This window comes from Mus musculus, chromosome 2, assembly GCF_000001635.26.
Source record: "Mus musculus strain C57BL/6J chromosome 2, GRCm38.p6 C57BL/6J".
Taxonomy (NCBI): domain Eukaryota; kingdom Metazoa; phylum Chordata; class Mammalia; order Rodentia; family Muridae; genus Mus; species Mus musculus.
This window is the reverse complement of record NC_000068.7, coordinates 80411182-80425006: the sequence shown is the minus strand read 5'-3', so window position 1 is coordinate 80425006 and position 13825 is coordinate 80411182. Positions and strand designations below refer to the sequence as shown.

At 41.5% G+C, this 13825-nt stretch overlaps 1 protein-coding gene across 1 annotated transcript in view; it reads left to right on the top strand.

The window, feature by feature from the left end:
* Positions 1–13037, top strand: part of Frzb (frizzled-related protein) — a 35427-nt gene extending 22390 nt beyond the window's left edge. Inside the window, exons 3-6 of the mRNA NM_011356.4 lie at positions 343–408; positions 6491–6695; positions 7051–7114; positions 11535–13037. Of these exons, the coding sequence (NP_035486.1) occupies positions 343–408; positions 6491–6695; positions 7051–7114; positions 11535–11645 (446 nt within the window). The 3' untranslated portion in view covers positions 11646–13037. The remainder of the gene's footprint in view (positions 1–342; positions 409–6490; positions 6696–7050; positions 7115–11534) is intronic.
* Positions 13038–13825: the final 788 nt, after the last annotated feature.

Genomic DNA, 13825 nt, shown 5'->3' with positions numbered 1-13825 from the left:
AGAGCTTAAGTGCCTCTCAGTGAGCTGACATTTTTACTTCTGAAAACACTAAGTGCCCCTCGTTCCAGAGTCTGGGGTCCTGAGCAGCTCAAGCAGGACGATGAGCAGTGTTGCCGAAGGTTTTGGGTGGGAGAGATTGGGAACGCTCTTCAGAGCCTACGGATGCAGAGGAACAGGCTGTGAAGATGGAAGCAACAGCAAGATAGTTCCAGGAGAAAAAGATCAGACACAGAAACCCAGAGATCTCTCACCACTAAGTTCATATAGAGTCTTCCTTAAAGCACATGGGGGAATGAAAGACTGCTAATAGAGAAAAGTCACTCACCATTTCATCTCTTTCAGAACGTTGCAAATGTAAGCCTGTCAGAGCTACACAGAAGACCTATTTCCGGAACAATTACAACTATGGTAAGGATACCATTACCGTCTGCTTATAGATTGCTGTGTTTTGGGAAACCTTGCATGAGCATTTTAAAAGTAAGCCAGGCAGTGATGGCACATGCCTTTAATCCCAGCACTTGGGAGGCAGAGGCAGATGGATTTCTGAGTTCGAGGCCAGCCTGGTCTACAGAGTGAGTTCCAGGACAGCCAGGGCTACACAGAGAAACTCTGTCTTGGAAAAAAAAAAAAAGTAAGGCTTAGAAACAAAGGTCACTTACAAGTGTTGTTTCCAGTTTCATGTATCATAGTGACAAAGTTCTTCTCAAATGTGTGATTGTGAGAGCATCGGTTTTATTAATTCATTAATTAAAACTATAGCATTGAGTACCTTAAGATCAGTTTCCAAGTAGAAGTTCTTGTCTCTGGGTTAGTACCTGGATCCCGGCTGTGCTCCACAAGAAACACCCAAAGGACACTGGGAAGCAACATTTAATAGTTGTCGCTATTCATCTGAGGGAATCCTTTGCTATTTAACTTGACCAAATATAACATTTTAATAAGTTAAGTGCTAACTGCAGAGCCTCCTGTACAAGCAGAGCTGACTGACATAATGGGAGGATGCTATCTCTCCTGGGGACAACTTCAGGCGCTTTCTGTGGACTATCTCATTTCAATTCTCATGAGCACCCTTCTCCTCCTGGCTTTATGAGTGATGATGACTGAGCAAAAGCTACCCTTTCTTTTATCGTGTATAATGTACGTTTGGGTACTTTTATGCTTCAGTGAATGTCAGTCACTGTTATGTGACACAGGCAATCAGTCCCTGGTGTTCCTCTGTCGGAAGGTTGGGCTGCTCAGTGTTACTGGTTTCCACAGATTTTTTTTTTGGGGGGGGGGGGTGGGTTTCGAGACAGGGTTTCTCTGTGTAGCCCTGGCTGTCCTGGAGCTCACTTTGTAGACCAGGCTGGCCTCGAACTCAGAAATCTGCCTGCCTCTGCCTCCCGAGTGCTGGGATTAAAGGCGTGCGCCACCACACCCGGCAGATTTTTTTTTTAAACTATAATTTCTTTTCAAGTAGATGCTGAGTATTCCTTATCCAAAATGTTTGGGACCAGAAGTATTTAGGATTATAGGCTATCATTTTTGTATTTTGGAATATTTGTGAATGTGTGGGAATACTCTTAGGAGCGGGATTCAGGTTCAAGCATGACATTTGTGTTTCCCTGACAGTTCCTGAAGGTGCATCACTAATTGGACTGTGACCTGTCACATGAAGTCAGGTGTGGAATTTTCCATGTGTAACATTGTGTTGGATTTGGTAGGAGGAATGCACAGCCAGTCAGTGAAGCTGACACGCTCATGCCGCTCTCTGATCCCGAGTTAATGACTAAACATGGATTAGAAAATTCTAAAGTTAACTATGCTATGAAAATGAGAAGTTTGTCTTTATGTGCTTTAATTTTAGAAGACGAAGGGTGTATAGAGATTTGGCTCAAATTCTAGAGCAGGAGTTCTCAACCTGTGGGTCACCAACCCCTCGGGGGTCAAATGAGCCTTTCACAGGGGTTTGCTTAAGACCACGGGAAAAAGGAGCTATAGGGAACTGCAACCCTATAGGTGGAACAACAATATGAACTAACCAGTACCCGGGAGCTCTTGTCTTTAGCTGCATATGTATCAAAAGATGGCCTAGTCGGCCATCACTGCAAAGAGAGGCCCATTGGACTTGCAAACTTTATATGCCCCAGTACAGGGGAACGCCAGGGCCAAAAAGGGGGAGTGGGTGGGTAGGGGATTGGGGGGGTGGGTATGGGGGACCTTTGGGATAGCATTGAAAATGTAAATGAGGAAAATACCTAATTTAAAAAAAAAAGAAATAAACTTGAATCCAAGTCAAAAAAAAAAAAAAAAAAAAAAAGACCACGGGAAAATACAGATATTTACGTTACAGTTCATAGCAAAATTAGTTATAAAGCAGCAATGAAAATAATTTATATTAGGGGGTCACTACAACATAAAGTACTGTATTCAAGGATCCCAACACTAGAAAGGTTGAGAACCACTGTTCTAGAATTTGGGGATTTAGGAGAGAAGTGGACATGACCAAGACAGTAATGTTTGGAAGTGCAACTTACGAAAGAGCATAAAAGAAGCTCTTGGGGGTAGATGAGTCTGAATGCAATTTCTTTCCCAAATTTTTCTTCAGTAAAATTATATCTTTATTTTTTATTATGATTTATTTGTTTTTAGACAGGGAGTCTGCACTTCAAAGGCTAGTCTAGAACTTGCTCTGTAGCCCAGGTTGCCCCTGAACTTGTAACCTCAGCCTCTCCAGCACTACAGTTATAGGCATGAGCTACCAGTTGGCAGAGTGCTTATCTTAAGAGGATCTTAGCCACTCTTGGTTAGAGAGGAACAGACAGACATCCCAGGGAGGGACAGATGTCCCTGGGTGAAGGGCTTAGTTCATCTAAGAATCAAAAGCTGGTTACTTATCTACTTCTCCTTATGCAAACTGCCCTGACTGCAGGGATAGGGGGGCCTTCCGTTTCAGAAGGCCAGCTTTTTAAGACTTATAAAGTCCATGTGAACTTTTAAATATAGCTATCATAAAAAGCAAAACCATAATTTCATACCATGGGTCAGGTAGTGGTGGTAGAGGCCTTGCTTGGCATTCACGGAACTCTGGATTAGATCTTCAGCATCACATAAAATCGGTTGTGTTGTTCAATATTATTCTTTGATACATAGCAAGTTGGAGGCCAGCCTGGGATACATGAGAACCTGTCTCCAAGCAAACCAGCAGAAACACACACACACACACACACACACACACACACACACACACACACAGATGCACGAATGAAGACACAGACACTGAAAACAGTAACAATAAAAATTATTTCAAAGATATGAGTTATTTTTATTTATCTTTACTTACAACTTTTAACTTTGCCCAGCTTCCTTGTTAACACAATAGCTGGTGGTACTCTTACCATTAAAAGTTAAAATACTAATCTTTACAAATCATTTTGGAGAAGGTAGCTGAGTATTATAACAATTGATAAAAAGGAGGAGCTTTGTATGGTACCCTATCTGTAGTCCCTCCAAGCACTTAGGAATAAGGTCAAGATTGCTGCGGTAAATCTCCAACCCAAACCCAAATATGCCTGGCAATGAAAACACAACTCAGTTAATATGAATACATGCTGTGCGCCTAGACTGGGCAGAGCTACTGCTACACTACCATCTTTCACATCTTATGAGACCTCTTCGAACTTTCTCCAGGCCATGTGCTTCTGCTCCACTTTTCTTCTTCCTCCTCCTCCTCCTCTGTGTCCTCTCCCTCTTCCATTTTCTCCTTCTTCTCCCTCTCCACCTTCTGCTCCACCTTCCCTTTAGTCTGCCCAATCATCAACTCTTCTTTATTTTACAAATTAAGGTGGGAAGCAGGTTTACCGGAAATCACCTGAGTGCTGACTCTTTCCTTGCGAAGCTACTCACAGGATAACGGAATTAACATCAAATATAATTAGCCCCAGGGCTATCCATAACACAAGAGGATCAAGAGTTCAAGTCCAGTTGAGACTGCATTGCAAGTTCAAGGTCAGCCTAGGTTTCCCCAGTCGCTATTGAGAAAAAAGAAAAGAAAAGAGAAGAGAAGAGAAGAGAAGAGAAGAGAAGAGAAGAGAAGAGAAGAGAAGGAAAGAAGGAAGGAAGGAAGGAAGGAAGGAAGACAGACAGACAGACAGAAAGAAAGAAAGAAAGAGAGAGAGAGAGAAAGGAAGAAAGAAAGAGAGAGAAAGAAAGAAAGAAAGGAAGGAAGAAAGAAAGAGGGGAGGGGAGAAAATATTCTCTTTGTCATAGCTAGACACTATAGCCACCAATGATTTAAAGATTGATTTTTGGGTGGGACTAACAGATTCTTAGGAGAAAATAGCCCCTCCAACGCTTGGCTAGAAGGCAAACTAATGGAAAGAAAATATTTTTGTTTTAAAATATATTGATTTTCACTATTGTATGCATTTGCATGTTTCTGTTGAGACAGGAACAACTGCTAATTCATATGAAATCTCTGCCTCATTCCTGACCGAGTCAGTAAAAAATTGTGAGCTTTAGCAAAATTACTTGAATAATGAAGTAGGTGTTGTAGAGAGGTATTATTTTTGGAGGCAGTACATGTGCTAAAAATTCCTAATGAAAATAGTGGATGCACCGAGAAAATAAATCACTGGCCTGACAACCTTCGCCCAGCTCCCTAATCGCTCATGGCTCATGGATACTGGGAAGCACATTCATTTAAGCCAGGACTCACACAAACATGTCTGCTAGCTGGTCTTGGGAACTTACCGTCTGGAGGGAAAACCTTATCTCTTGTCAAAATACAGGGCAGAGAGAACGGGCAAAGACAGGGCCTCCAGTTGCCATTCAAGCCAGGCAGAGCCAGCTGGGCAGTTAGACTTTGTCTGCAACAAACTCTCACACTTGTGTTGCAACAAAGTCTCTGAAGATTGAAATACTCATGAATAAAGCTTACAGATTTTGGTAACTGAGTCTCTGTCCAGTAGATTGTCATACCTGTAGACCATTGAGTCACCATATAAAGTTAGGTCGATAGTGGAGAATGCATTATCAGGTGGTTTTATGTTTTGGTGGAGGGATTTTTTTTTTTTTTTTTTTTTACTCAATCCTGTATAATCCTGAACACCTAAAATACCTGGGAGAATCTGCCAGTGGCAGTTTGTACACTCCTACCTACAGAGCTCCTCCAAGGTGGATTCTCTTGCATATATTGTATTTCCTTTGTGGACATTGTATTAATATGACAGAGCTTCCTGAGCAATTGCTGTTGGCTTTTTATTAAATAACAAGTTTGACTCTTTCTTTTTAATAAATATAAAACTTTCCTGTACAAATGCATACTTACCAGAAGCAGATCCCTACACAATGTGGCTCTTCAAAAAAAAAAAAAAAAAAAGAGACACGGAGGGAATAGAAGAAACATAGCTTCTAGGTTCTGAGTCACCTCATTTGACTTTGCAGATGGAAGACAGTTTGTCTTTGTGTTGAAAAGTGAAGCTGACACCTGTAGGGAGTGCTGGGGTCACTACTTGCATTGGGGGAAGAGAACTGATGCAATCAGCATGCTAGAACATTGTCCCCGACATAGCAGGGTCACGGGGTAGCAGCGTGGCTGAGTGGAAGGCAGATGGAGGAGACAAGGTCTAATGGACAACTTTTGCTCACGAAGAAAGTTCATCGTCCCTAAAGGAGATACAAACCATAACGCTGGGGGCTGGAGAGATGGCTCAGTGATTAAGAGCACTGATTGCTCTTCCAGAGGTCCTGAGTTCAATTCCCAGCAACCACATGGTGGCTCACAACCATCTATAATGAGATACCCTCTTCTGGTGTGTCTGACTACAGTGACATTGTATTCATATAAATAAAATAAATAAATTAGAAAAAAAAAAAAACCTAAAACCACATAACATTGGTGTGAAGGAAGGAAAGTGCCAATGTCAGAATGGCGAGATGTGGTGAGGGAGGTGAATGTCCAAGGAGTTGGTTTGGGAACACCAATAAACAAGACTGAGTTGTAGCTGGGAAGAGAGCCTGCCTTGAGAAAACTGATCAACTGAATAGTTCTGATGAAGAAACAAAGCATCGAGTTGAGTCTAGGCCTTAACATGGGGTAAAATTAGTTTAAGTTAATACCTTTCAGCAGCCATTGGTACCACACACACACATAGCCACACATCCAAAGTGAGGCTGTGTAGGGGAATTATAATAGATTACTCAATCAACTATGATTACCTAAGTGGGTTCGTGAAAATCAAACGTCTATACACACATGCGTATATAATCACCAATGTCTGCATACACAGATACATACACAAATTGGCAGGGAATCAGGGCTGAGCAAGAAGGCCAGTATGGCATTTAGTTTCTCTAAAGAAAAATGTCTGCCTGACATTTCCTTTCTAACCATTGATCATGAAATTGAGAGGAATTGGCTAGAAAGAGGCCTACTGGCTTTTTTTTTTTTTTGAAGGGTGTACCTTACTGTGTGTCATCATATAAATCAAATTTACTGTCTTTTATTCAGTCATCCGGGCTAAAGTTAAAGAGGTAAAGATGAAATGTCATGATGTGACCGCCGTTGTGGAAGTGAAGGAAATTCTAAAGGCATCACTGGTAAACATTCCAAGGGACACCGTCAATCTTTATACCACCTCTGGCTGCCTCTGTCCTCCACTTACTGTCAATGAGGAATATGTCATCATGGGCTATGAAGACGAGGAACGTTCCAGGTAACCTTCCCCCTAAGGATGCAGGGGAATTGGTTTTCCTTCCACATCTTGCTGGGCTTTTCTTGTCTTAGGCTCTTTCTACTTTCTTGAGAACTATGGTTATATATTTTAATTTTACATATTGGATAGAAAAGGGATGTGAGCATAGCTTATGGGTATAGATTTTTCTGGAAAGCAAGATCATAGTTCATTTATTTCTAAAAGGGATCCACGATTCCTAAATGGTTAAGACTCTTCTCAGCTCTCTGGCATCAGATTCTAGGATGAACATACTTAGTTTTTCTTGCCACCAATTCTTTGAATTTTTCAATTATATACTTTGGTTTTTCAAAATAATTTGATTTTTAAAATGCAGGTTACTCTTGGTAGAAGGCTCTATAGCTGAGAAGTGGAAGGATCGGCTTGGTAAGAAAGTCAAGGTAAGCTTGGATTTTATGTTCAAAGTAGTACTGGGGCTGGGACTTAGCTCTGTGGTAGAATGCTTACCTAGCAAGTATGCTCCAGGTTCAGTCCCCAGCACCAGAAGAAAAATTCTGTCTGATAATATAATCCATAGAAAACCATCTTTCACATAAGCTAAATAGTTGTCCTCAACTACATGAGAATATTAAGACCTGATACACACACACACACACACACACACACACACACACACACACACACACACACATACACACACACACATGACTATTCTGAGAACTGAAATTATTGTTAATGTCTATTCATTTATGAAATTAATTTCCTCTACGTGTATCAAAGCTCTAAGTACAGTTGCCCTAACTTCTTGGGAAATCGCCTATAGCTAGCCAATCATGACAGACTGGCTTTATGCTAGCATTCAGAGCCCCAGCCTCTGACAGCCATGGTCGGGTACCGCTTCCATCTTCTTGTTCAGTAGGAATCACACAGTGCTGTTCTGCCACCAACATCATACATCATTCCAGGCAGAAAGATGCAAGGAGGTCAACATAGGTTTTCAAGAACTCTTTCCAGACACTTTATCATGAAACTTTTGATCCGAACATGGGCCATGTCTATCTCCACTTGGGAAAGCAGGGAGTAGGGGTTTTTATTGCTTCTAAACAAATTGCTTTTCTCTGAGAAGAGGGGGAAAAATTAGTGCTGAATAGAAAAATACCACTGTGTCCAACGGACAGATATGGACTCCTATGAGTGAGATGCTGCCACAGTCATAAGTGTAGAAGAGATGTCACCAAACTGGGTACTTAAAACAATGATGTGGCTTTAATATTTTATATTAAGACCCTAGACCATATATATGCATGTATGTATGTATGTATGTATGTATGTATGTATGTATATCAAGTAGTACATTACTCAATAGAAATGGTTTTGTGTTTCTTATTACTACACTAGCACATCTTTCTCAAAAAGAAGAACGAGTGGGAGGGGGGAATGCATAGGAGGCAGAGGACTCTTCTAGGGTGTGTGCTGGGGAAGGGGTTGGGAGTGGAAACTGTACCAAACATACATCCTCTTCTGAGAGCTGGAGGGCGTGGGTAGCATTTCCAGGGAAAGTTAAACCCCTGAGGCAGTTTATGACATATGGCACCCAGCGTGGGTGGCAGACACACCTGAGTCGAAGAGACCTACAGAAATGTCGAGGGCATGGTTTCATTGATAGAAACTACCGCTACTAAGTTCCTTTTGTCTCTAGAGTTTTTGTCAGAAGTGAGGAGCATTTCAGATGCGGACTGTGAGTGTTTTTTGTTCCCATCTCTCACCAATGAACCTGGTGTTTAATTATTAGTGGAGAAGTGGCTCTTCTTCAGAGTACTGGGATGTCCTTTCAGCTTTTCAAGTCTGTTTTCCGCTTCCAAGTGCAGAACAGGAATTTGTCCTAAATTCCCGTACCAGTTGGGAGAACTTCAGCACCTCTGCTGCTGTGTGTAACAAGCCTCGCCAGTTATGTTCCCACTGGGAGGCACGGCTTGTCCTGTTTTGTAGCATGGTGAATATATTCCCTTCAGGGAAATCATAGTTTTTATGGGATCACTGATGTTCTCAGATTGAATTTAAACACACTAATGGGAAACAATGAACCAGTGACTTGAATAACTAATTAATCTTTGTTGTTTTGAGACTGTCTTGCTATGCAGCTCTGGCTGGAGTGATACTTTTGATTCAGCACAGGCTGGACTGGTACCTACAATGTAGCACAGGCTGGACTGGTACCTACAATGTAGCACAGGCTGGACTGGTACCTACAATATAGCACAGGCTGGACTGGTACCTACAATGTAGCACAGGCTGGACTGGTACCTACAATGTAGCACAGGCTGGACTGGTACCTACGATATAGCACAGGCTGAACTGGTACCTATGATGTAGCACAGGCTGGACTGGTACCTACAATGTAGCACAGGCTGGCCCAGTACCTATGATGTAGCACGGGCTGGACTGGTACTTGCAATGTAGCATAGGCTGGCCTCAAACTCTGTCGTCCTCCTATACTGCTGCTGTTTTTATTATAGTAATGTATCACTGCTCCCAATTCTCTTCTGAGGTTCTTCTTTTGAAAAAAGATTCTTAAATTTTTATTTTATATGTATGAGTATTGTCTGTGTTTATGTCTATGCATAAGTTCCTCGTGCCCAAGAAGGCCAGGAGAGGGTGTGGGATCCCTAGGAACTGGAGTTACAAATGTTTGTGAGCTATCCCCTGGGTGCTGGGAACCTCTGGTTCTCTGCTAGATCAGCAAGTGTTTTTGTTTTTGGTTGCTTGGTTGGTTGGTTGGTTTTAAACAGTTCTGTGTAGCCTTGGCTGTCCTAGAACTTGCTCTGTAGACCAAGCTGCCCTCAAACTCAGAGATCTGCCTGTCTTTGCTTCCCAAGTTCTGGGACTAAAGGTGCACCACCACTGCCACCGTTTCCAGCAAGTGTTCATAACCGCTAAGCTATCTCTCCAGGCCCAGTGGGCCATTTTTAATTCACGTTTATGCTCTGAGTCAGAAGTTTGGGGAGAAAATCAGTTCTGGTTGGAATTATTAGCATACCTACTGTAGCTTTTCAGTTAACTCAGGAATGTTTAAAAGACTCTTATGGAGGATATTATTTTTAAATTCAATATAAGTTGCTCTTTAGAGCTGATCTTTCTCTCTCTCTTTTTGTTTTTGTTTTGTTTTGTTTTTTCAAGACAGGGTTTCTCTGTATAGCCACGGCTGTCCTGGAACTCACTTTGTATACCAGGCTGGCCTCGAACTCAGAAATCCGCCTGCCTCTGCCTCCCAAGTGCTGGGATTAAAGGCGTGAATCACCACATCTGGCGCTGAACTTTCTCTTAATAGTAGGCCAGTTAAAAAGATCATTTACCATTTTCCTATGTAAATGATTATTTGTCTCTGTTTCGAGACAGCCAATTGTTCAAGATATTTGAATTATCTTGGAGAGAGTTAAGAATCAGATTATTTTTTAAATATGAAAGCAATATTACTATGCAATAAAGTCAGCCAAGATGAAGATGTATTTTAATAGAAAAACAAGTAATAACTAATGTATTATATGCTGTGCACTTTGCAATTTTTCAATCTTCAGAATAATGCTATTATTAGTTATTAATCCCAATATAGAAACAATAAAAATGTCGATTAGTTCAGAAGCTTTGTACGGTTAAGTAGTGAGTTAGAATCAGGATTTGGGCCATCTGCCATTAGCTTCTTGCTACTTAAAATGAGGTCATTGAACCAGCAGCCCACAGATCATCTGGGAGCTCCTGGCCTGTGGAAATCATGGACTGCATTCAGAGCTGATAAAGAGGAGTCTGTTCTCAGTACGGGCCTCTGGTTTCTATGTTTGCTGAAGTTTGTGGAGTACAGATGTTCTTATCATTTCATACACTTTCACCATGTAACTTCCATTCAATTTCTTATATCACAAATAAGCAGTATTGACATCATTCATATGAAATACAAGTCAATGTGACTTTTCTTATTTAAAAAGATGTATGCAACAACAATTAACACCTCCCCTCCCCCCATGCATTGTAAAGCCTGTGGCAGGGAAGGATCTTGTGGGTTTGCTGTAATTGGTGGAAAATACTAGAAAAATATTTTAGAGGCACCATTTTCCCTTTATATCTTCACTATTTAGATCAGCTTATTTTGTGTATATGTGTATGTACATGTTCATACATATGCACTTTTGTGCTTACTGGTGAATGTGCATATGATGGCTGGAAGTCACTGCTAGGGGTCTTCCTCAATTGCTCTCTGCCCTACTTTTCCAGACAAGGTCTTTCCCTGAAACTGATTCTCACTCATAAGCTAGACTCACTGACTATGGAACTCTAGGACCTGCCTGTCTTTGCCCCCTGGCTTGCTGCTCTCTCAGCACTGAGGCTGTAGATACACACCCAGATGCTCAGTACCAAACATCAGGTTCTTGCACGTGTGCCATCTCCCTAACCACTCAACCAGTTTTTAAAAAGTTTCGTTACTTTAGTCTTAAGAAAATGATGAGAAAAAAAAAGCCCTTCTTTCAAACTGCCAACATAAATCTTCCACTTAAATATAAATTCTGAAAGTATAGATACTGTTGACTTTTGTATCATTTACAGACATGGAATTTTAGTTCTATGTTTTGGTACGATGGCATCCTTGAATATCTTACAGATGAGATGGCTTCTGCTGTGGTTTTTGGAATCAGAGCATTGTGTTTATACAGTGTCATTGTTATCCTTGGATAGAGATTTTGTACTTTTGGAAAAGTAGCAAAACACTTTAGAGATCTGACCCTGGACTCTCCCTCGGTTGATAGCATCATAGAAATAACACCCCACGTGATGTGTCCTCGTGACTGTTCTCTCTTTTACATTTCACAGCGCTGGGATATGAAACTCCGACACCTTGGACTGGGTAAAACTGATGCTAGCGATTCCACTCAGAATCAGAAGTCTGGCAGGAACTCTAATCCCCGGCCAGCACGCAGCTAAATCCTGAAATGTAAAAGGCCACACCCACGGACTCCCTTCTAAGACTGGCGCTGCTGGACTAACAAAGGAAAACCGCACAGTTGTGCTCGTGACCGATTGTTTACCGCAGACACCGCGTGGCTACCGAAGTTACTTCCGGTCCCCTTTCTCCTGCTTCTTAATGGCCTGGGGTTAGATCCTTTAATATGTTATATATTCTGTTTCATCAATCACGTGGGGACTGTTCTTTTGCAACCAGAATAGTAAATTAAATATGTTGATGCTAAGGTTTCTGTACTGGACTCCCTGGGTTTAATTTGGTGTTCTGTACCCTGATTGAGAATGCAATGTTTCATGTAAAGAGAGAATCCTGGTCATATCTCAAGAACTAGATATTGCTGTAAGACAGCCTCTGCTGCTGCGCTTATAGTCTTGTGTTTGTATGCCTTTGGCCATTTCCCTCATGCTGTGAAAGTTATACATGTTTATAAAGGTAGAACGGCATTTTGAAATCAGACACTGCACAAGCAGAGTAGCCCAACACCAGGAAGCATTTATGAGGAAACGCCACACAGCATGACTTATTTTCAAGATTGGCAGGCAGCAAAATAAATAGTGTTGGGAGCCAAGAAAAGAATATTTTGCCTGGTTAAGGGGCACACTGGAATCAGTAGCCCTTGAGCCATTAACAGCAGTGTTCTTCTGGCAACGTTTTTGATTTGTTCATAAATGTATTCACGAGCATTAGAGATGAACTTATAACTAGACATCTGTTGTTATCACTATAGCTCTGCTTCCTTCTAAATCAAACCCATTGTTGGATGCTCCCTCTCCATTCATAAATAAATTTGGCTTGCTGTATTGGCCAGGAAAAGAAAGTATTAAAGTATGCATGCATGTGCACCAGGGTGTTATTTAACAGAGGTATGTAACTCTATAAAAGACTATAATTTACAGGACACGGAAATGTGCACATTTGTTTACTTTTTTTCTTCCTTTTGCTTTGGGCTTGTGATTTTGGTTTTTGGTGTGTTTATGTCTGTATTTTGGGGGGTGGGTAGGTTTAAGCCATTGCACATTCAAGTTGAACTAGATTAGAGTAGACTAGGCTCATTGGCCTAGACATTATGATTTGAATTTGTGTTGTTTAATGCTCCATCAAGATGTCTAATAAAAGGAATATGGTTGTCAACAGAGACGACAACAACAACAAAAATGTTTTTCTTATGTGTGCTGCACTGAGACCCCAACAACCCATGGGTGGGGGGGAACCCACGATGCCTTTTCTTCCTTCCCTGCAGCAGGGATGTGCCCATCACCTGAAAGTCTCATTCCCTGAAATTTACACATGTGGTAGTAGTAGGTCCAGATTCCTAAGTTACAGTGTGCTGAAAAATAAAACAGGTATGAAGCAAATGGTGCTGTGTTTCCTTCTGTGAGAACAACCACGCAAGGATGAAGATCATTCCCAAGCGGACGTTTTCTATCTTGGCAACTTTTCTAAATTCTTTCTTTTAGAAGAAAAAAACCATCCTCACTTTCCAATGAGCCCTAAACACCAAAAATTCCCCCAATTCTAGAACCATACTCCCATCTTTGCCCCTAGGAGGACAGCACAGGCTTCAATCTACTATGTAGTTACTTTCTGGTACCTTGTACTGTGTGTTCTGATGCTGGGAGAGGGTTATCTTTTCCTAGGTGTTGCTATTATCCTTTCAAGGTGAATTTTGTGTCCCTGGGTATTGAGGAGTACTGCTCTGGGGATGCTGAGGTAGGGGGTTGGGGGAGGGAAGTGCAGTACTAAGGATGCTGGTCTCCAATCTCTCCCAGGGTATCTGTCTCGGCTTTGGGCTCCCAGGATGAACACATACATCCTATTCATAGCAACCCTGCAGAAAGGGCAGGACTTGGTGACAGGAGCCTTAAGGGATCTGGCATCTGGAGTCCCTAACATGCCATCAGTGTTTCTAGGGTGTACTTGAAGCTATTTTAAGTGATGAAAATTTTACGGTATATTTATTTCCTTTTTTATGGTCCTGAAGATAGAATCTGGCCCTATGAATGCTAGATAGCTGTTCTATCTACATTGCCATCTGTATCTGCCTACATCAAGCTACTCAGCCAGTGATGAAATATCTTTACATAAACAAGAACCTATATGTAGGTGCTTTGTTTAGGTGGATAGATGGGAAAACATATTT